The sequence below is a fragment of the Leptidea sinapis genome, chromosome 36 (assembly GCF_905404315.1).
Source record: "Leptidea sinapis chromosome 36, ilLepSina1.1, whole genome shotgun sequence".
Lineage (NCBI taxonomy): Eukaryota > Metazoa > Arthropoda > Insecta > Lepidoptera > Pieridae > Leptidea > Leptidea sinapis.
This window is the reverse complement of record NC_066300.1, coordinates 1,038,625-1,062,231: the sequence shown is the minus strand read 5'-3', so window position 1 is coordinate 1,062,231 and position 23,607 is coordinate 1,038,625. Positions and strand designations below refer to the sequence as shown.

General features: G+C 37.7%; 1 protein-coding gene and 1 long non-coding RNA gene across 4 annotated transcripts in view; both read right to left on the bottom strand.

Annotated features, from left to right (window-relative positions):
- Window positions 1–23,607, bottom strand: part of LOC126975527 (uncharacterized) — a 169,522-nt gene that overhangs the window by 22,281 nt on the left and 123,634 nt on the right. The window lies entirely within an intron of this gene.
- The window catches only part of LOC126975492 (bumetanide-sensitive sodium-(potassium)-chloride cotransporter), a 70,472-nt gene that overhangs the window by 8,446 nt on the left and 38,419 nt on the right, over window positions 1–23,607 (bottom strand). Inside the window, exons 14-23 of one of the 2 annotated variants that reach the window (XM_050823416.1) lie at window positions 22,197–22,296; window positions 19,890–20,001; window positions 18,015–18,149; window positions 16,992–17,098; window positions 16,350–16,483; window positions 15,140–15,202; window positions 13,950–14,043; window positions 10,723–10,865; window positions 5,964–6,078; window positions 5,106–5,251 (exon numbers count right to left, since the gene is read on the bottom strand). In XM_050823416.1, the coding sequence (XP_050679373.1) occupies window positions 5,106–5,251; window positions 5,964–6,078; window positions 10,723–10,865; window positions 13,950–14,043; window positions 15,140–15,202; window positions 16,350–16,483; window positions 16,992–17,098; window positions 18,015–18,149; window positions 19,890–20,001; window positions 22,197–22,296 (1,149 nt within the window). The remainder of the gene's footprint in view (window positions 1–5,105; window positions 5,252–5,963; window positions 6,079–10,722; window positions 10,866–13,949; window positions 14,044–15,139; window positions 15,203–16,349; window positions 16,484–16,991; window positions 17,099–18,014; window positions 18,150–19,889; window positions 20,002–22,196; window positions 22,297–23,607) is intronic. The other variant, XM_050823417.1, reaches the window with a different exon arrangement.

Genomic DNA, 23,607 nt, shown 5'->3' with positions numbered 1-23,607 from the left:
TTGGTTTTATTAAAAGAAATTCAAAAAAGTTTAAGCTAGTATCCACCATAATTAAACTCTTCAATGCTTTAGTCCGAAGTTACTTAGAATATGCTTGTGTAATATGGAATCCGTTTTATAATATAAATTCTCAACGAATTGAAAACATTCAAAGATCATTCACCAGACACTTGGCTTTTTTAGCAAGTGGAATTAGCCACAGATATCCTTACAGACAGCGCCTTTTTTTCTTTAAGATGAAATCCCTAAACACGCGCCGGAAAATGTTTGATATCTTGTTTATTTCCAAAATAGTTAACAATCATGTCAATAATACGGAGCTACTCGATAAAATATCTTTCACCGTACCTTCGAGGTATCTACGTAAAAGTATTCATAGTACATTAAGCAGACCACTTTTAAAAATCAAATTTAGGAAATCTAGGAGTTCGCCAATTGTCAGAGCTGGCGAACAATATAACATGCTTGTTAGAAAACACCCAAATGTAGATATGTATATTCAATGACTCTCATGGCTCAATAATAAAATACATTCTTCTTTCTATAAACTATCCTAGTAACTTAAATTATATTAGTCAATGCAGTGCATTTCTTTTGTTGTGGGTTAACAAATGATTATAATTTAGGTACTATTGACATTAATTGATTCAAATCGATGTTTTTGTATTTAAATCGATTTTGGCAAGATCACATACTCTGAAACCAGTCTCGTAAAAGTATTATTTAGGTTATCATATCAAACTAAAAATCTTAATTTTTATCCTTATAAGCCCTTATCCGACATTATGTGGAGTCGGCACCCCAATTGTGACTCTCAAATTAAAATATTATAACATCGAATTTTAATTTAGATAGTAAAGGATGAGACAAGCAGGACGTTCAGCTGATGGTAATTGATACCCCCTGCCCATTTCAATGCAGTATCGTTCAGGATTCTTGAAAAACCCAAAAATTCTGAGCGGCACTACAATTGCGTTCGTCACCTTGGAGGAAGGTGTTAAGTCTCATTTGGCCAATAATTTGACTAGCTGCGGCGCCCTTCAGACCGAAACACAATAATGCTAAAACATTACTGCTTCACAGCAGATATAGGCGTATTGTAGTACTCATAATCTAGCCCTGTGCAAAGAAATCTCCTACTGGCGAATGATTTACATTTCGAATTATCCGCTCAGTGCAAATCTGATTGAAACTCTAAAAATAGACCCTCGATTAGTTAGTTTCGGAGATTTATTTTTATTTTATATTTTTAGTTGGATGATAGAAAAAAAAACATTTATGGTCAATAAATCGATTTTCCGATCGATTTCGGGTAGTCGAGATGGCGGCATCTCGACTACCTCGCAACATGACATGACTGACATACCGCCCAGCCGCCAGAGCCATTACAGTTTGTTATTGTTTGTTGTGTCGATCAGGTTTTTACTTTCACCTCAAAGTTCATAATTGGAAATATTATAGTATTTTAAAGAGCGATCACGTGGGTATCTTGTTTAGTGGTGAACTACTTACAGTTTAACGTGTTTACTTACGAATGGACTTATTTGCAATCTTTAGAAATAGGATACGACGTTATAATTTAATTTAGTTTGTATGGTTTTGTATTACTGTCTCTATGTAATATACGAGTGTGAACACGATTAATAAAATCTCCTAAAAAATGTTGAAATACTTAGTTGTACCTACTTACTACCTGTGTAATAGTGTACCTAACCCAAAACATGTTTTGTCCTAATAAACGGGTTTTTATTCATGTAAGTACATAAATGTTGTTTCACATAAAAATGTATATAATTTGATTAATAAAGATATTATTATTATATAAGCTATGTGTTTTATTCCACAGTTTACTGTAGTGTCGTTTATTTGTATTTATCATAAGGAAAGTCCACTTATTCTGCAAGTCTGCTAAGTAGGTAGGTAAATATGTAATGAGGCCGTCTTTGGTTTGGTAGGTCCAGACAATTCTTTTCGAAATATTATGAAATTAATTTAATCAAAAGCATTTCGTAGTTTATAGGTTCAGTTATGTCAACATATCATTGTAGGTACATACTTTTTACAACATTGTGCTAGTAGTTACCTGGACGTCGTACAAATCGCTCCAATTTTGAGGTTATGTTAAATAAATAAAATAAATAATAAATAAAATAGCCTTTATTATTACTAGTGACTTAATTTTTTTTTTCTTATAAATAAAACTTAAATTATCCTAACTAGTAATTTGTCTCTCGACAAAGGCCTCCTCTAAAGACTTCCACCTTATTCGGACTCTGGCTACTCTCATCCAGTCCGGTCCTACTATTCTTTTAAAATCGTCCTACCACCTTCTAATTTGTCTACCTTTCCTTCGTTTCCCGTCTCTTGGATACCATTCTGTAACGGTTTTTGTCCATTTCTCTTTCTTTTCCCTCAGAATGTGTCCAGTCCATTTCCACTTTTGCTTTTGCTTTTGACAGAGCTTGTGTGCGTTTTTGAATTTTGTTCGACTCTTTATGTTTTCTAACGTAACTTTGTCTCGTCTCCGAACTCCAATTACGCTTCTTTCTATGGACTTTTGGCACACTTTTACTTTTTCCGAGAGATGGTCTGTTAGAGCCCAAGTTTGACATCCGTATGTTAGACATGGGAGTATACACGTGTTATAGACTTTTCTTTTTATTCCTATAGATATTTCGGGGTTTTTCATGATTTCACTCAAAGACCAGTATCTTTTCCATGTATTACAAATGCGTCTGTCTATTTCTTTCTTCATGTTATTTCTAGGGGTTATTAACTGTCCTAAATAGATATATTCTGTGACATATTCTACTGTTTCATTGTTAACTACTATCGAACCAGTTGTGCCGGATGAGTTGGTCAAGATTTTTGTTTTGGACGCATTTATTTGCAAGCCGGCTTTAGCACTTTCGTTTGCAAGTTGTTGCAACATTTGCTCTAGATAGTTTTCACTCTCCGAAAATAGAATGATGTCATCTGCGAATCGTAAATGGTTCAATTTTTCGCCGTTTATATTTAGGCCAAAACATTCACACTCTAGGTTCCTGAAAATCATCTCTAGGACTGCTGTGAAGAGCTTAGGAGAAATAGGATTACCTTGACGGACACCCCTCTCGATGCGGAACTCTTCTCCGGCTGTCTCCAGTTTGACCTGTGCAGTACTGTTCAGGTATACATTTTGGAGAAGACGAATGTACTTGTTGTTTACTCCTTGTTTTCGCAGTGCATCCCAAATGTAATCATGTTCTAGAGAATCAAATGCTTTATTGAAGTCGATAAAGCCTATGAAATATATTTTGTTGTACTTTTGTTACCCGTGCAATTTAAGCTTGTTGCTTCTTTCTGGTATCTTCTTTTCTTTCTTATATATGTGCAAGATATAGCACCTCTAACCATTCTGTGGTCTGTATTAAAGTTTAATTTATTAATAACTGAGATATTTTTAAAAACTTTGTGTAATTATAAAATCAATCTCATTTCTGTAGCTTCCATCAGGAGAATGCCATGTCCACTTTTTATCCTCCTTCTTTTTATAAAAACTATTTAAGATGCTTTATTTGTTTTGCATGCAGAATGTAACCAGTCTTTCACCATTTTTAGAGCGTTTACCCATCCCGTGTTCTCCTACTGTATATTGCTCTCCTAAATGTCTCTGTCCAATTTGTCCATTAAAGTCTCCCATTAAAATAATATTCTTATGTGAAGTTTCTAAGACATCTTGTAAATCTTTATAAAATATATATATCTTTGCGACATCATCCTTTCTGCATGACTCGGTTGGTGAATAGTCCTGTATTATGGACCACATGCTATATTTGTCATTTTGCAGTGGTAATTTTATATTTAAGATAGCAATTCGCTCCGTAACACCTTTTATTTCTTCTATGCCTCTTGCAAGTTTCTTTTTAACTAAGAATCCTACTCCATACATTCCTGCAGTTTCTCCTTTATGATGTAGAATATAGTCACCATAATCTTGTATACTTTCACCAAATCTTCTAACTTCGCTTAAACCTATGATGTCCCACTTTAAATATTTTGTTTCTTCTTCTAATTCTATAACTTTTTCTGGCGTTCTTAGGGATCTTACATTTGATGTTGCAATAAACAGGTTGTTTCTCGTTTTATTTTTTGTCTCTGTGAACTTATTTGTCTTTAGAGGGTCTTGGTCCCCACGAGGACCAGTCGGCTTGGGGGAGGATTTTGTTTTCTTAATGTGCCTTCTGTTTGTGTGTCTATTTCCATTTTCCGATTTCCGGTAGTTAGTTGCTATTGGTTATTTGATGATATGATCTTCGGAAGAGAGTTAGATCTACCCTTCATCATGCTATCTAGGACATTCGACCTTTTTGTTGAAACGGATTGTTGTTTTCTAGGCTCAGTCTTTGGCGAAGTAGTTGCCTCCCGTTTTCTTTTATCCCTACTGGAAATATTTTCTTTGACAATAACTTTATCGTACTTTAAATATGCTATGTTTCCTTTGTCCCTTTCTTGTTGTAGTCTTGGCTGTAGTTCCTTTCTCTTTTGTAACACTTCTTTTGACTTATGTTATGTTACGTACTTACGTTATGTTACATTTTATCAAATTACATCAAAAACCGGAATTCAAAAATGATAACTGGGGGGTAATCAGTGGATGGTTACGTATTATCTAAAAGAACTTTGAATTTGATGCATGTCTAGGCAGTCCATACATTTTTGAGCAATATCCTTTGTACCCAAAATTTATGAACGATGCGAGACTCAAACCGGGTTCTCGAGTTCGATCCGATCGCTCGTCCACAGAGCCAACCGTTTGAGTGACGTATTACATACGACGTCAATATGTAATAAACGTTAGTCGTCGTAGGTGAGCAATATCACTTTTTAAAATAACAGATTGTTTAGTCTGCATTCCTAAGTTATTAAATCACTGACTGACTTATAGTATGATGCCACTCTTGAATAGAAAAATCGACTCTTTTGTTCATAATTAAAAATTAATATCGTAAAAAATAACTCAATAAATACTTAAGATAATAAAAACATATATCTTAACATTTCAATGGTCTTAAGTTAAAACATACATTGCACACTTTGAAAAAATAAATAATGAATGAACACACCTTGATCATTACTATCATTAGTCTTGAACGGTGCCACCAGCTTGTCGAAGTACGCCAGGGTGGAGTCTTTCGGTTTCTTCGTGATGTCCGGTATCATCGTCAGAGCCGAGTAGTCGATGCGGAACTTCGACAGTAGTGACGCCATGCTGATAAAAATATAAATTATATTTGAAAATACTATTTCATCATCAGCCTGAAAGATCATTAAAAACACCACATCCTTCTCCGAAGAATAATTATTACGAACATAGGAATTGAAACAGTGAAATAAAAAGTTACCCAAGTTGCTCACACTAAAATAACAATTTCAAACTTGTAATCAGTACAAACAGTACCATAAATAAGATATAAGAGTTTGATGTTTCAATTTTAACTTGTTTTAGCTTATCTTTAAATTATGGCACATCTTATATTCCTTTGACCTGACTTCAGTTCAGATATTCAGTTCCAACATTATATCTAAAAATTAAATATTTAAAATCGATAATGTTAGATTAAATGACATTACTAAGGCTAATGAACAATAAAGATAAATGCACGTACACGCAGTAAAAGCAGGGTCCATCAAAGTTTTTACCTATGATCTTTAATATGTCTAGATAGACTATGACATAATGATACGTAGAAAAAAATTGAGTTTAGAGATAACCTCTATTTTGAGCACTAACACACAAATTGCGAGTGTTAGTCGTAGCTTGTCACGCACACTAAAGTATTAAACCTGGCCTCTTTTTATCGGTTGCATAGTAGCAAGAAATTCTAATTAGATGCATAAAAGATCTAAGGTTTTTACTTTCCATCAATTGAACAACTTGTCTGTTTACCTTCTAATAAAAAAGAGCCACAACAACAACTCACTTCCTCTCCTCGATATCCATCTCGGTGTTCTTGTTGACGAGTGTGAACACGCGCAGTTTACTGTTGGACCAGGCGCGCCGCGTGGACAGGATGTACGGCAGAAGCAGGGTGAGACCTGACGGGCATGCGAATGACGTTTTAGTAACAGACACGTTACACTCGTTGTGTTAAAAGTAACACGTGCTGTAGGTATTCTTATACCTTAATGACACAACTACGCTCATAGTTCTAGTATCTTTTTCAAAAAAGCTTCAAGCGTTCGGTTTTTTAACTTATAAAAAACTTAAACTCACGTAAGGCACCTGGTCTGGATGTTATTGAGGTGTCAGATATTAAATTAATTGGAAGAGATATCTCCACGGCTACTGCAAACTTAATAAATTGCAGTGTAAGCAAAAGTAATTATCTAAATGATATAAAAGAAGGTTGTGTTATGAATTGGGTTGGTTGTGAATTTAAAGAAGACTTCTCTCGCGCCTTTGATACTACGACCCATAACAATACTATCATCGATTGATAAAATTGTTGAAAATTTTATATGTGAACAAATACATGGTTTTTACAGGAAACATGAAGTACTACAACAAAATCAATTTGGATTCTAGACTGGGAAGAGTACTTCAAATCTTTTATCAAAATTTACTGACGAAGTAAATAATCACTTAAATCTTAAAAAACACTTTATTAGTATTATTTATAGACTTCTCTCGCGCCTTTGATACTTTGTTGCATAATCAACTTATTCAGGAGTTAGACTTTTGTGGAGTCCATGGTCCATTACTGGAATGGTGCAGTGACTATCTAAAAAATCAGACATACAAAGTGAAAATAGACAATACCTACGTTTAGTAAGCCAGTCATGGTGAGAAAGGGCACCGCTCAAGGTTCAGTATTAGGGCCACTTCACTTTCTTTTATATGCCAATAACATCAAAGATTGTAAAAAAAACTGCGCTTGTTTCCAGTTTGCGGACGATACTTGTCTCGTAATTGCGGACAAAGATCCAATAAAGGCTTGTGATTTTATACAACAGGACCTCAATAACCTTACCCGGTGGTGTCATGATGTAGGCCTTGTTCTTAATCTAAATAAAACTAAGCTCTTAGTGATAAAATCACCGTTTATTAAAAATTACCGATCAAAAACATAATAGTTCACGAACATGTCTGCCTACATAACTACTATCACTCATTTAAATGCACACCCTTGGAAATAGTTAGATGCCATACATATATCTTGGGTTAATAATAGATGATAAATTTAAATGGAGTAATCTCGTGGACTATGTATGCAATAAACTCAGACAATTCCTTGCAACTATCTCAATTCTTAAAAATCGCATACCCTATAAAGACAAAATAATGCTCTATTACGCGTTAGCCGAATCGTACGTTCAGTATGGACTGAGCAGTTACGGTCGTACTTACAATTCGTACCTTGACAAAATTAATAAAATTCAAATTCAAATTCTTAAAATATTTGTATCAAATCAAATTAAACGTAAATTTCAGGATAGCGGGCTTTTTAAGCATAAGCTTAATATTTAAGCAAATTGAATATGCAATAGGTACTAAAAGAAAATTATTTTAATAATAAATTAAAAACAGCCATAGATCACCCTGTGTATACCGGTGCTGTTAGTCTAAACCGGCTGCACATGCCTCGGGAATCCAATGCATTCGGAGAAAGAACAACAGCTTACATAGTACCTAGACTGATTAATAAACTGTCACGTGACTTGGCTGACTCGTTGACTGAGACTTATTTAAAACAGATATTTTTTTTTATGGAATAGGAGGACAAACGAGCGTACGGGTCACCTGTTGTTAAGTGATCACCGCCGCCCATACTCTCTTGGAACACCAGAGGAATCACAGGAGCGTTGCCGGCCTTTAAGGAAGGTTTACGCGCTTTTTTTGAAGGTACCCATGTCGCATCGTCCCGGAAACACCGCACAAGGAAGTTCATTCCACAGCTTTGTAGTACGTGGAAGAAAGCTACTTGTAAACCGCACTGTGGAGGACCGCCACACATCCAGATGGTGTAGATGATATCCTAACTTGTGGCGTGTCGTGCGAAGGTGGAATTCGGCGGCAGGAATTAGGTAAAACAGCTCTTCGGAACACTCACCGTGATAAATGCGGTAGAAGACACACAATGAAGCGATGTCTCTACGCAACGCCAAGTGAACCAGCGTTGACAGAGCACTGGGTACCCTACAATTCGAGCTGCTCTACGTTGCACGCGGTCAAATGGATCGAGCTGATACTGGGGTGCGCCAGACCAGAGATGACAGCAATACTCCATGTGTGGCCGGACCTGCGCTTTGTACAGCGCTAGAATGTGGGCCGGCTTGAAGTATTGCCGTGCTCTATTAATGACGCCCAGTTTCTTTGAAGCCAATTTGGCTTTGCCCTCCAGATGGCCACGGAATTGGCAATCGCTCGAGATTTCGAGACCCAGTATTCCGATACTAGGCGAGGCTTTTAGGGAAGTGTTGTCGAAGAAGTCTTCTGGGGGTTAAATTGGACAAGGTTCAATTTACCCCATTCCGCGACCTTCTCAAGAGAGGACTCGATAGAAGACACAAGTTTCTCTCGGCACTGGTCGACGATTTCCCGAGAGAGACGTGCATGGCCCGTGTATACGGCATCACCAGTGCTGTCATCTGCATAGCAATGAATGTTGGAGGTGTCCAACATATCATTGATATGCAGAAGAAACAGCGTAGGAGATAGCACACAGCCTTGGGGCACTCCAGCATTCACGGGCTTCGGGTTCGAGCAAAGTCCGTCGATAACGCCCTGTATGCTGCGCCCAGTGAGGAAGCTGGAGGTCCACTTGCACAAGCTCTCGGGAAGCCCAAATGATGGAAGTTTAGAGAGGAGCGCCTTATGCCATACACGATCAAAGGCCTTCGCTATATCCATGCTAACTGCCAGGCCTTCCCCCTTGCTTTCAATAGCCGCAGCCCATCTATGTGTCAGGTATACCAGAAGATCACCTGCCGACCGACCATGGCGAAACCCATATTGTCGGTCGTTGATCAACTGGTGACCCTCTAGGTATACCAAGAGCTGACGGCTAATTATGCTCTCCATGATTTTGGAGAGCAGGGAGGTTATAGCAATAGGCCCGTAGTTTGCCGGATCCGAACTGTCTCCTTTTTTTTGGATCGGATGCACAAGGGCTGACTTCCATGAGTCAGGGACTACGCCTTTGGAACAAGAGTGCCGCAACAAACGCATTACCACCGGCGTCAACTCAGGGGCACACGTTCTAAGCACGATTGGAGAAATACCATCCGGCCCGCTCGATTTCCTAACGTCCAACGAAAACAGAGCTCGCCTAACAGTTTTCTGTCTGAACTGTACTTCAGGCATAGAGCTCTGACACCGCGGGATGGTCGGCGGTGTTTTTCCGTTGTCGTCAAGAGTCGAGTTGGAGGCGAAAAGAGCGCACAGGAGATCGGCTTTCTCTTTTGCCGTATGGGCCAGGGTGTCATTCCTCATGTGCAACGGCGGCATGGACGGCTGGCTGAAGTTACCAAGAGCAGCTTTCGACAACGACCAGAACTTGCGTGTTCCGGTCGGGTAACTGGAAAGCTGCTCGCCGATTTTGACGACGTGTTTTGACTTTGCACGGGCGATTTGCCGCTTAAAAAATCTGGAAGCACGGTTGTATTTCCTCTTAAGAACTATGCAGTTCGGATCCTTTGTGCCCAGCGCCGCAACCCAAGTTCGATACGCCTGTTTTTTGCAGTCAGATGCTGCTTTAACTGACGCATCGAACCAGGGCTGTGATCTGCCACCGATCGATACTACAGAGCTTGGTATAAAAATATCCATGCCCTGTAGTATCACATCGGCTTCTGCAACGGCGCAGGCACGAGGATCATCCGAAGGGAAACAAACCCTGCTCCAAGGGTAGGATGCTGGAAGGGTAGGATAGAATTTAAAAAAATATTTTTTAAGACTTGACTGACCACCGTGCACCGATCAAGTTATCGTGCTTAACTATTATTTGTATCATGTAAGTACTTTTATTTGTAAAATTATAAGTATTATCTGAATAGCTAAGTTTCTAACGATTGTGAATTATTTTTTCTTTTGTTAATTTAACTCTGTTGGTGTAGAATAAATTTAGCAATTGTACAAATCTCAGTGGTTTTTATTGCTTTAAAACCTCCATTTAATATTTGTTTTTTATTAATAAATAAATATAAAAAAAAACATGTTCGTTAATAGAAGTGTCGAAACGAAGTTAGGGACGTCCACAAATTACGTGTGGACGTTTAGAGGCGCGAGGGGGTCACACAATCACACGTGAGAGTAAGTAGAAAGAGTTGTATTCATGTTAAAAAATAAACATTGATTTGTTTTACACAATAATTATTGAAAAACTGTGAATTATTAATACGATAACAGTAATAGAAAAAAATCAACAGTTCCGCACAGATTCGATCCTATATCAATACAAATAACTTGCACGTTGGTAAAATATGTAATAATCAGCTAAAAAAACGATCAGCTGATGGTAAGGGATACACCCTGTCCCTTATAAAGCAGTGCCGCTCAGGATTCTTCAAAAACCCAAAAATTCTGAGCGGCACTACAAATTGCCCTCGCCACCTTGAGACATAAGATGTTAAGTCTCATTTGCCCAGTAATTTCACTATCTACGGCGCCCTTCCAATCGAAACACAATAATGCTTACACATGACTATTGCCTATAATCCACTACCGGCCCGCAATACTACCTCCGTCGTCGTAGAGCCACCACACGTCCACGGAGCCCGTGTGGCGCCGCGACCTCGTGAGCTGCTCCACGGAGTGCAGCGACGACGAGCGCCGCGCGCGACCTTCCAGCTTGGCCACGCCCACTCGCCGCACCGCGCTCGCACTGCGACACACGGACGACACGTATACACAGCCTGTTTATTACTTTAGTGCGCGTGACATGTTACGTCTTACACACGCGATTTGTATGTCACTTTGTGTTTGAGTGCGTGCATTGCTCAAAATAGAGAGTACAGTCATTAACTAGGCAGTGCCGACCTTGCTTTGAACCTTAATGTTCGAAGTAAATCCACCGAACAGCATTATATTACAAATATTGCTTAGTAGATTAAATTAATTGTAATAAAACAATGTGTTGCCTTTAGTAAGGCAGTACGCGGTTTACCATTGATCGGGCCGGTCCTAGTTACCATTAACTATTACAGGACCGATCCGAGTAACCATTTTAACCATTATTACCAATGCATAGTAGAGATGTAGTACGCGTGTAACCATTGATCGGTCCGGTCCTAGTTACCATTAACCATTTGTCTATAACCATTACAGAACTGGTCCGAGTAACCATTTTAACCAATTAATAGTAGAAATCCGCGTACTCACAAGTAGAACTATTAATTATAGTTATTTAGCAAGTGTCATAGATTTGTTTGGTACCATAAGTAAATAAATACTTTAACCATAAAACCAATATATATACAGGATGGACCAAAAGTCCTTTTATAATTCGAATGATGATTAAAAAAAACTAATTACAGTAGATCAATATTGTTTATTGTTTTCGATAGTAAACAAAAGGGGAATTTATTTCTTAAAAAATCACATCATCCATATGCAAACCTTCATTATTCTGGCATTGCTGCAATCTAGAGCGGAAATTTTCGATAACAGCTTTACATGTTTCTGTTGAGATGTTTTGGATTTCTGTGCGAATACGATCCTTTAATTTGTCAAGAGTTACTGGGTTGGTTGGCTGTAATGCATGGGTTTTTGATCACCATGACATAGTGTCACTCCAATAACGACAATTTTGTCTATTAACATGCCCATTTAGGTGGAAGTGTGCCTTGTTGAGAAAAAAATGTTTGTAAAACTGGTAAATCGCTCTACCATTTCGTTCGCAAATTGCAACCTAGTGGCATGGTCCTGAGGCCTTAATTCCTGCACCATTTGGATTTTATAGGAATGTAGACTTAAATCTTTCTTGAGAATGCGGTTTAATACATCATTATCTTGGCACGTTAAGGACAGCAGACCGCTTTCGAGTTGAAAGTCCAGGTTGGTCACGAACAGACGATTTTACTCGCTCCACGTTTTCGGGGTCCCTCGACGTTCTAGGCCGGCCAGATCGAGGTAAATCCATTGTTGAACCCGTCTTCTCAAACTTGAGCACCCATTTTTTAATTAACACACCTGATGGAGCTTGATTTTTGTGTCGTATCTTGTAATGATTGCAAAACTTTCGTTAAGCTAAGGTCGCAGAACGTCGCTGAACGACGCCATGGTACTAAATTCCCATTGGCCGCTCTTGCAATGCGTAACCCCTCCACCCCCCTCCACCGCCGCTGCTAGACGCGGCAACCGATTCAAATGTAAACGGACTTTTGGTCCACCCTGTATATATCTACCCCTAAGTGCACCCCTTTTCACTTAATAAATATAGCCCTAGTTAAGTTAATTTAGTTTAATTTGGTTCCGTTATTTCGTAACTAAACTTCTATTCAACACTCACTCAAAATTTTTCCTTACACTAGATACAAAATACCTACGGTAAGCAATCTTTCATATTTCAAAGCTCAACTACGACTAGTTAGATCCAGAGTGCCAACCTTACTAGAAAACCAATGCACGCCCCTCCTGTCAACCTCAATTTTTTTCGACGTTTTCACAGCTGTTACAGACTATCTAAATTCTAAACAAATAAATTATCTAAGCACGGAACAAATATTACTACAATCCCCGCGTGTTGATTTGGACCAAGCTTTGTACATAAACACTTGCGTAATGTCAATAAGCAGTCCTCAGTTTAAAAACGGTACTTTAATTTGGTTATTTTTGGGATCATACCAAAACGGCTAAGTGGGCGTGGTGCTTGTGTCAAAAGGCTGTCATATATGACAAACTTTTCTAAGCGACTCTCCACACACAACGAAGCTCGCGTGCCGTTTCGCATAACACTAATTCATTGAACATACAGAAAAAATTGTATTTGGTATGCCACAAGAGTTAATCATAACTATCCTGTTATAACTTGGGAACATTACTTGGGCGGTAGTCAGTTCGATGTGAATCCACAAATATGTTTGGCTCAGTTTATAACAACGTCACAAATTTGCAATAATAAAGGTATCCCAGTAATATTTATATATTAAATCAATTTAAATTCATTTTAAGGCCTTATAAAATGAAAATAGCGCTATCTATGTGGCTTCAGGATATAAAAACAATTAGGTTTACCGCAACTTCCATTCGTGGATCACAATTTTTTTAAAATATGTATAAATTAATGAAAATTAATGATAAATTTGATTCATAACAGATGTGCCATGAGCATGAGGGATATGAACGTGAATGAGTTGGATATGAACGCACACACACATCTTACCCAAACGCTTTCTTTATCAGAAGATAGGGAAGACTAGAAGCAGAAAAGAAATTGTATACATATTATCCACTAAACAAAAGGTCATAATATCAATTAATTACCTTTCATATTTTTTTGATCTTTATTATTTTATTTATGTGTTTCGTTATAGCACAATATAAATAATAGAACAGTTCTGTAATTTATACCTACGTCTGGACGGAGCGTTAAGGTTGATACATGCAAAAAGTTTTAAAACGCGGCGCTTCTAATTTAATTCGGACAGCGGCCAATCTCGGCGGCACTCAATAGTTACTTTAAGGAAGGTGTACCTGCTTTTTTTGAAGGTACCCATGTTGTATCGTCCCGGAAACACCGCACAAGGAAGCTCATTCCACAGCTTGGTTGGACGTGAAGAAATAAATATGATCAGTTGTTAACTAATCTAGGCACACAGATCCGTCAACAACAGGTAAATGTCATTTCATATTACATAGTAATATTCATAATCATACACTCCATAATGAAGGTATTAACAGATCGCTCCTAAAATTAAACACCTAATTTTGATTTAAGAATGACTCACATGCAACTCTGGTATCTCACCTTTCCTTGCATTTCTCTTTGCCGTTCTGTTTGTGGGCGGGGTCTCGCGCCACGTGCGCCGGTGACCCCAGTGACAGATCCGACAAACTGCTGCCTGGTACAACAACATTATTATTATACAACCTTATTTTAAAATTCCCAAAAAACAACTTTTATCAGTCACCATTGGGTACAATTACCACTAATTATGTACAATTAGCACGAAAGTAGAAAATTATTGACAAATTTGAATACAACACACAATTTTATTGAGCGGAGCTCCCACCGGGTGACTCCAATTTATTTCTGTGTTAAAATGTTTCTCGGCCATTTCTGGACCGATTTTGAAAAAAAATTTGAACTCAGAAAACTTTCGAAATTTTCTAGGTTATTGTCGAGACATAATTTTGAATTTTATATATCGCTAGACTAGTCAAACGTACCTATAATACCGACTACAGTAGAGTAATACACTACAGCTAGTGTGCAAAAATTTTGAGTGATACATCTATTAATAAATAATTAATATACTTGGGAAGCATATTTTAAATGGAAGATGCGAGTTGGATGCGGAAAGGCGTGTTGCTCCCCGGAAAAAAGTATATAAAGGTGCACTGTCGGGTGGCTGAGTGATCCCTGTAGCCGAATTCCACCTTCAGACCACACGCCACAAACATAGCCTCGCTACCTGACGATGTCTAATATGTGTGGCGTACTTCAACAGTGGCTATTTTTAAGGAACTTTCTAAGTCGTTGAACCTAACTATTGAGCTCCTGTTATTCTTCCGGCCTTGAAAGATAGTATGGACCACAGTGATCACTTACTAATGCTTAGTGATCACTGTGACCGGACGCTCGTTTTTTGCGAGTTTGCGAGCTCTCTCCCATTGAATATAGTGTCAGCATCTGTACTGGTCTGGCTGAGCGTGTGATGGGAGAATGGTGTGCTTTGCCAGTTTGGATTGATTATGAGAGGATAAGCGAAACTACTGGCAAGAAAATATACTCTGAAAGAAGAAGTCACAGGAACAGATCACCGGACCAGGAATAACATTTGAAAGTCAACTGACACCACGCGTGTACGAAGGGACTGAAGAATTTGAAATATTCAAAAGTGTGCAAACGTGAAGATAATTAGTTAAGGTTATAACTTTCATTGTAGATGGCGTTATTAGTACCTATTACATCCTTCAGTCGTTATAAGTACTTACCCCTAGAGTGCGCATTCAAACTCTCAGTCGACTGGGACTCCGCCAGATTGTCGCCCATGGACCCTAATACACATGTTAGGTTAGCACAAACACAAAAGTATTATTTACAAATATTTTTGTAAGTTCATACATGATTGTTAAACACAAGATTACATGTACTTGAAATAATCAATAAATAAAATGTATAATACACTAAAAAATGGTTTATATTAGATCCATCGCAGAACTGAGCAATGGGCAGCTCACACAGACTACGATTCTTTCAGTTTTTAAATATAAAAACCGAATCTGAAAGGATAAAGTAAAAAAAAAATTAACCGCGTGATTTGGTAAGTGGAAAAACATTTTCTTAAACTTTAACTTTAATGGTTCTAACGTTTGATAGACCTTTGGTTCACTTGCCTTTTACATTTGTTTATGGAAACCTTACTTCGTGTCGGATTAATAACAAACAACATTTTTAGTAACTAATGAGTTTGACTTGTATGGTGGATTAATGTTAAACATACATTTTACTTACAGTACACAGTATTATTGAACATTATACTTCCTGCAATAAGTCTAATAAAACTTGTCTATTTTACACTTTAGGAACATTGACCATCTTAGGCTGGGCGCAAACGTTCGGTAACCGGAGTAGGTTTCCTGATCAGGAAATCAATCAGGAAACCTGAATGCTCATATTACATAAAAAATATTCAACACGGCGCACATTATTCTTGTTCTTTCCGAACGGAAAAAAAACCTAAAATTCGGTTCGGTGCGTTCGGTTCGTACGAGTAAGAATACTCGTACGAACAACTCAATGACGTCACCCGGAACGCAGTTCTCGCGCACATTTCGAGTCAACCGCACGGAAATTTCAATTCAGATCATCGCGAGCTTTGTAGCGAGTGGACGCCTCGTAGGTAACAAAATATGAGAAGCTAAAAATTTAATAATGGCGGTTGAACAATATCCATGCATATTGGATATCAATAATGCAGACTACCACAATAGACACGTAAAGGACTTGGCTTGGGAACCGATATGCAAAATGGTTTTTAATAACTCTTAACTTTTTATTAAAACTAGCGTGTGCTTTCACAAGAGTCTCTATTGCCCAGCCTTAGGCTTGAATATGTAGTTATTTACTAAAATTATGGGTTATTATTGTTCTGAAAGCTCCCTTCAGTGATCATTTAATAATAGTAGATGGTGCAATACTCACGAGACACCACAGACGCGTCCTTCTGGTTCATGTCATGCAGACAGCTCTGGAGGTCGTCGTCCAGGGCGTCACTCGCATACAACCCGCCCTCGGCACGAAGCACCGCTATCGCCATGTGCACGTCGAGTGCTTTGCTGGGGGCGAACACGTGATAAGTAGGAAAAATAAAATTAATTGGGAATATTTGCTGCATATTTTTCAATAAACAAAGTTATTTTGTACCAATCCAACCCATAATAACTATATTTTATCCTTTAATATTAGATTTAAAGTAATATAGCATCAATCTTTATCCAATTAAGTACATTAAATACATTGTAAATTTAATATAGATCAATATGGCCCTTTACAGCATGTTATTTAGATGAATATTTTCAAAGATATTACACGTTTCAAATGCAGAGACATAGCGGTTGCGGCGGTACCGGGAAAGCATAAGAATGAGTATCATCAAGTTTATAAAGTATGGCAGTCTACGAAACTTATTTTTGTATGTTATCGTCGTTTATTGTTGAGATATTAATAACGGGATCACTCTGAAATGACATTATATTTATTAAACGTTTACTATTAACTTTTGACAGAACGAAGTCTATCCGGGCAGCTAGTTAATAATAATATATATATGGGCACAGTACTCACTGCATCACCTCCACATAGTCCAGGACCTCTTGTCGCGAGCAGCTCTGCCAGTTCTCCTTGAAGCCCATCAGCAGAATATTAGGTCGCAGTTTTCCGAGGCCACTCGCCTGAAATATAGACATGTATAATATGTCACTGGTACAACGGAGCAATACCCATCTTGGCCATCGCACAAAATAATCCAATTTAATATAATATGTATTACTTGTGAGATACATTCTAAAAAAATTGCGTGCGTACAAAGTACACAAGTCTGAAGTGAAACCAGCGTTGTGCATAAACCTTTAAACTGCATATGAAGTCCTGGTACATGTTGCTAGAATGACATATGATTTCAACGACTATGAATGACATTACTATTACCGCTACCAAATTTATGTTCTCCTGGTGTCTATGTAGTAATACGTTGTGCGCGTGGCGTTATTAAGGTACTCGCGTCATACATATGACAATCTCTTCTTCGACTATGATCGCCTGGTACCAAACCACTTGGTTGGACAACACACATGGATCTTACAACTTTTTACGGTAGCGGAACAGAGTTACGAGACTTGGTTTTTTACAAGTTATATTTTTGATGGCATTGTAATAATTTAAATGCATGAGTAGTATTGTAAGAGAATAAGTACGAGGTTTGTAATGAAATTTGATTCCTTCGATTTGATTCTTTGCATGTTTAAATAAGCAGCTTATGAAGTAATATTAATTTGTTTTAAAAAAGAATACAAAGATTAGTACATTATATAAATTTAGTGCTATGTTGCATTACAATGCAGTGCCGCTCAGGATTCTTGAAAAATCCAAAAATACTGAGCGGCACTACAACTGAGCTCGTCACTTTGAGACGTAAGAAGTTAAGTCTCTTTTGCCCTGTAGTTTAACTAGCTACGGCGCCCTTCATAAGAAACACATTACTGTGTAATGTGCTTCACGGCAGAAATAGGCGCCGTTGTGGTACCCATAATCTAGCCGGCATCCGGTACTAAAGAGCCTCCCACTGTGTCCGTGTTATCAGTAGAGTACCTGTATCAGAGCATTGGCCCCATCCTTAACATCGACGCCGTCGACCACGCTGTAGAAGGACTTCACCTTGCGCTTCATGAACCAGTGGTTGGCTCGGTTCGTGAGCGCTTCCCGCGTGCGATGATTTATCTGACTCTGAAACATTTTATTTATTTATTTAAATATGTCTGACATTAGAGACATAGAGGAATAATAGTGAGTATATACTGTCACACATGGTATCTACCCTCATGCTTTAAATCCTCTATTTAGGATTCTAAAACAGTTAGCTTATTGACAACATTAAAAAGCCAATCCTAGTAACCATTACATCATTCAAACGAGTGTTGTAATGTTGTACTGAATTGCATTAAGTAAGCTAACAGTTTCAGTATCTTTTATAGAGGATTCATATTATGGGTGAAGATAAAGTCCTGTATGCCTGTTTCAGAGTACTGGTGAGGTTACCGCGGTGTTGCAGTGCCTCACAGATGTGCAGACGTTGATATAATTTTTAGGCCATTATGGGGAAGAGAGCTGCATGTGTAACGAGCAGGGTCCAAGGCAACTCCAACGGTATACTGAGAACATTGACTGCGAAGTGAGAAAACCCTTGTATGAAACACTGGGTGTACATACACATGACCACCAAGTGGCCAAGGCGGTATATGAACTGATAATAATATAAATTAATTTACTAAGTAACATGGTTATAGTTCTATTGTAACTAACACTTTATGGATGAAACATCTGAAAATAAATGATTTATTATTATTATTAAATAATTCCGCCAATAAGTTATACACTAATACAAACACAGTATACATAAATAACATTTGAAAACAAAATTTTATGAACGATGCGGTACTCGAACCCACGACCTCTTGTGTTCCGTGCGAGTCCTCTGCCAACTAACTAACTATTCGAGTGACGTATCGTCATAAAATCTTATATGCTTTGTTCAAATGTCAGGTTGTGGCTTCATCTACAGGATCTACTTTACAATTGATAACCTGCTGTGTTTATTTGATAATGCAACAACAATAACATTATTAATATGGTAAGTGACGCCTCACTTATAGATTGTAATGACATAATATTCAACTAAATTGAGTCACAAAATAAAATAAGAACTAAAAAGAATAGTTTTTATATTTTTTTTAATTGTGTAAATTGCGATCAAATATGTCAACTTGATCATGAAGTCTGTTATATTCCTTGATAATTCAAGGGAAATTTTCACAGTTAAATCAATAAACACACAATTGTCATCTAATGAACTGTCATTGGTCTCTGATAGCTTTCATAACTCATAACATATCCGGCATACAGTATGCTATATGCTACTCGATTCATTCTATAATTAATTGGCGCTTCATGTGCTGGTAAAAACTATTTATAGTTTTCATCTTATTTGAAAAACAAAATTTTATGAACGATGCGGGATTCGAACCCACGACCTCCGGCGTTCCGTGCCGGTGCTCTAACCAACTGGGCTAACCGTTCGAGTACCGCCCCGTTATAAAATTCTGTTTGCTTTGTTCAACTCTCAGGTTGTGGCTTCATCTACAGGATCTACTTTACAGTTGATAACCTGCTCAACCCCAATATCTGCATATTAGGAAATTGACTTGAGATGTCGCTCTTGTAAATCTAAACAATATGTTATGTTTCAAAGCTCAGTTTGTTAGAGCACCGGCACGGAACGCCGGAGTTGGTGGGTTCGAATCCCGCATCGTTCATAAAATTTTGTTTTTCAAATTTTATTTATGTATTAATCATAGAAGTGTTATCACTTTAAAAACATAACATATTGTTTATATCTTATTATTCGACAGATAAGTCGCAAGTAGCCTTAACAGGGCCTTAATCTGTCGCTATATATTATCCACTCACCTGAACAACGTGACCACACAGCATTAGGGATAGTCCCTTGGTGAGGAGGTATGTGAAGTCTGTGAGCAAAGGTCTTTCACCCGGGAATCCCGTCAGCACCAGAATTTGGGGTCTGCGTGACATGGATAATGTTAAATACACGGGATGTATAATTTTTATTGCACCTCGAAGAATGCCTTTACATGGACGTGACAAGTAGGTCAGAGAATTAAATAAATTGCAACTTTTTTTAATCATTTAATTAAAAGTACAGAATATTAAGATTTTTTATAAGCAAGGTGAAGCAATGAAACAACACAACGAACGTTTCGACCAACCCGAATAAATTAACAAAATAATAAAAACAGTAGGTGCAGGAACTTAAAAATAATTGTGAATGTTATTTATTCTGTAACTCTCCCAACGTTAAAATGTATCCTAAATATGTTAATCGTTGTCTAATTTTATGAGATATTATTTCACGTTTTAACACGTTGTTATCAAAGTGTTTTTGCAATATTTATATGCACTCAGAAAATTAGTGGCCACTTTCAGTTTAAATATAAATATTGTTACAAAAAAAAAATTTTTTTTTAATTAAATAATTAATTTTGTTTGACAATGTTTAATGTTATATAACATTAACACGGTAAGTAAACCAATAACTACACACATTAACCTCAAAATATAAACCAAATAATTGTTAAAATAATTATTGATATGTAACAATAATAACTATTTAATTAATAATGTTTATTATAACGTATTAATTACATATACTAAACCGACGACACAACAGTGTAGAGCAGCTTTTTGTATCTTTCTCTTCATTCAGCGTGACATCTTTCACCTAAACACGTCACGAATCAGCCTAAAGGCTTTATCAAACAGACTGCGAACCGAAAGCGTGGCGAAGTGTTTTCATTTTGTTATGTAGAGTATCGTTTGAGGATTCAAACGATACTCTACATCGCTTTTCTATGTGACTAGATAGTCACATAGAAAAGCGAAAGCAAACCGAATACGTGGCGAACCAAAAGTCAAAAGTGTTACGCGGGGACACACCAAAGGCGAACGCGCGAAGCGAGGCGTCCGTGAGATAATTGTATTAGCTGGCTTTGTATAACCGACTCGGACGTCAAACAGAGAACGAATGCGAGAGAGGAGCGCAACGCTTGTGTTTATTCACAAAAAATCGATACGTGGCCGCCATGATTATTGAAAGACTTATAGAGTTAGTTAAAAAAACTCTTTTTAATAATAAAACAGAAAAACCCCATTTGTCGTATCACCGCTCTTCGACAACACTTCCCTTAAAGCCTCGCCTAGTATCGTAATACTGGGTCTCGAAATCTCGAGTAATTGCCAATTCCGCGGCCATCTCGAGAGCAAAGCCAAAGTGGCTTCGAAGAAACTGGGCGTCAAAAATAGAGCACGGCAATACTTCAAGCCAACCCACATTCTAGCGCTCTACAAAGCGCAGGTCCGGCCACACATGTCTGGCGCACCCCAGTATCAGCTCGATCCATTTGACAGAGCAGCTCGAATTGTAGGGTACCCAGTGCTCTGTGAACGCTGGATCACTTGGCGTTGCGTAGAGACATCGCTTCATTGTGTGTCTTTTACCGTATTTATCATGGGGAGTGTTCCGAAGAGCTGTTTCACCTGATTCCTGCCGCCAAATTCCACCTTCATACGACACGCCACAAATTAGGATATCCCCACCAGGCACCATCTAGCTGTGTGGCGGTTCTCCACAGTGCGGTTTTCAAGGAGCTTTCATCCACGTACTACAAAGCTGAAGAATGAACTTCCTTGTACGGTGTTTCCAGGACCATACGACACGGGTACCTTCAAAAAAAGCGCGTACACCTTACTTAAAGGCCGGCAACGCTCCTGTGAGACCTCTGGTGTTGCAAGAGAATGTGGGCGGCGGTGATCACGTAACACCAGTTGACCAGTACGCTTGTTTGTCTTCCTTTTCCATAAAAAAAGTGCAGTATATTATCGTCTTCAAAATCAATTTCACTCCCCCACTTTTAACCCATGGCTCTGACACGAGTGACGTCCCGCAACACTTCGCTTTCGTTCACTTTCTGTTTGCTACTTTGTAGTTTGACGTCTCCGCTTCGGTTCGCATTCTCAATGCTTTCAATTCGGTTCGTTTGACAAGGATTTAACTTATTACCTACGAAAAAATGTGTGTGCGCCAAAAGAAGCTTTCAATTACAAAATATACGGAGAAAACCTATGTAAGATGGTTGGACCAAAAGCATGGTTGATGTTAACAGTACCTAACAAACAACACACTAGTGAAGGACTCGTCACCTGTAATTCTTGACGTGCTCCGTGACTCGGTTGAGGTGGTGTACTCCTGACAGCGCCGTCTTGTACGTCTGCGCCTGCGTCGTGGAGCCCCAGTTCACATCTGTACATTCACATTTTCATTACAAAATATCCCTAGTACCTGACAATTGGATCAATCTGTTGCCTTTCAAAAAGATTATAGTATATAATGATACAAGTTAGCTAAGTTATTCATTATACATGAGGCTGTGGGTTGCAGTAATTGTAAATCACCCGAGTATCTAGTGAGCAAGTTGTTGCTCACGAGTGTCATACACATTTTTCCAGCACATTTGCGAGGAAACAAAAGACATATATTGCAGAAATCATTTAATTATTAAAACAATTGGTAAATGTACAATTCTCAAAACAAACCTAACTGCAAAATATAGGAGATTAAACAGAGTATTTTAATTTAACCGGGTAAAACAGTTTGTTTTTTGTAACAACAAAGAGATTTTATGCCGCTGAAAATCTATTAACATACAAATAAATGTGTCCCTTATTAAGACGAAAAAACATGTATTATTATAAAATTATTTAAAATTCACAATTATTTGTTAAACAATACATGCATTTTATCACTAAAATTAATATTTTGAAATAATAATAAAAAATTTGCGCGCTATTTGCCATTGTACATTAGTATGTAAGTTAAGTTATTATGCACGTGTGTTAGAGTCCAGTTTAAGGCTCACTTTACAAGCAAGTGTGCTCTGTCCACTTATAAGTTTCGGCGTGTATTTCAGTATTTTTTTTTGTATGACCGTAGTTACGCCGGCCCAGTTCGGCTAAACCTGCGTGTGTTGCCACCCCGTACCCCGACATAGTGCTGATTGTGCACCCATTGTCTTTTAGATTTCTTTAGTTTAATTATAATATTGGTTAACCAGTCTTGTTCCAATTTATCTGTGAGTAACATTAAATAAAAGCGCTTTTTAAAAATTTAATTCCCGACGCCCGATACATAACTCCGTTTACGACTATAAACAATAAAAATAAACTTAAGAGATATCTCTTAAGCATATTATTATCAAGAACAATTTCACGTTTACGTGGAGTATGGTATATAATTAGTGAGAATTCGCTAAAGTATAAGTCAATGTTTATTTTAAACACTTTAAGATGCAATTTTCTTGCTAAAAATAAATATTGTTTATTTATTTCAACGTCTGTCTTACCAGTATTTTCACAGGTGACTAAGTCTTGCAAAAGTATGTATTTTTTTTTTTATTTATTTCAAGGCAACTCGAGGGATGGTATTTTAGTGAATAGGATATTTACCCTCGGTTGGACGTCTTTCTCGTGTATTTACTTCCAAACATACAAAAGACCGAGTGGCAGAAGATACTACATGCAATGTATAGTAGAAAGCGCTTTTGAATCGTCACTA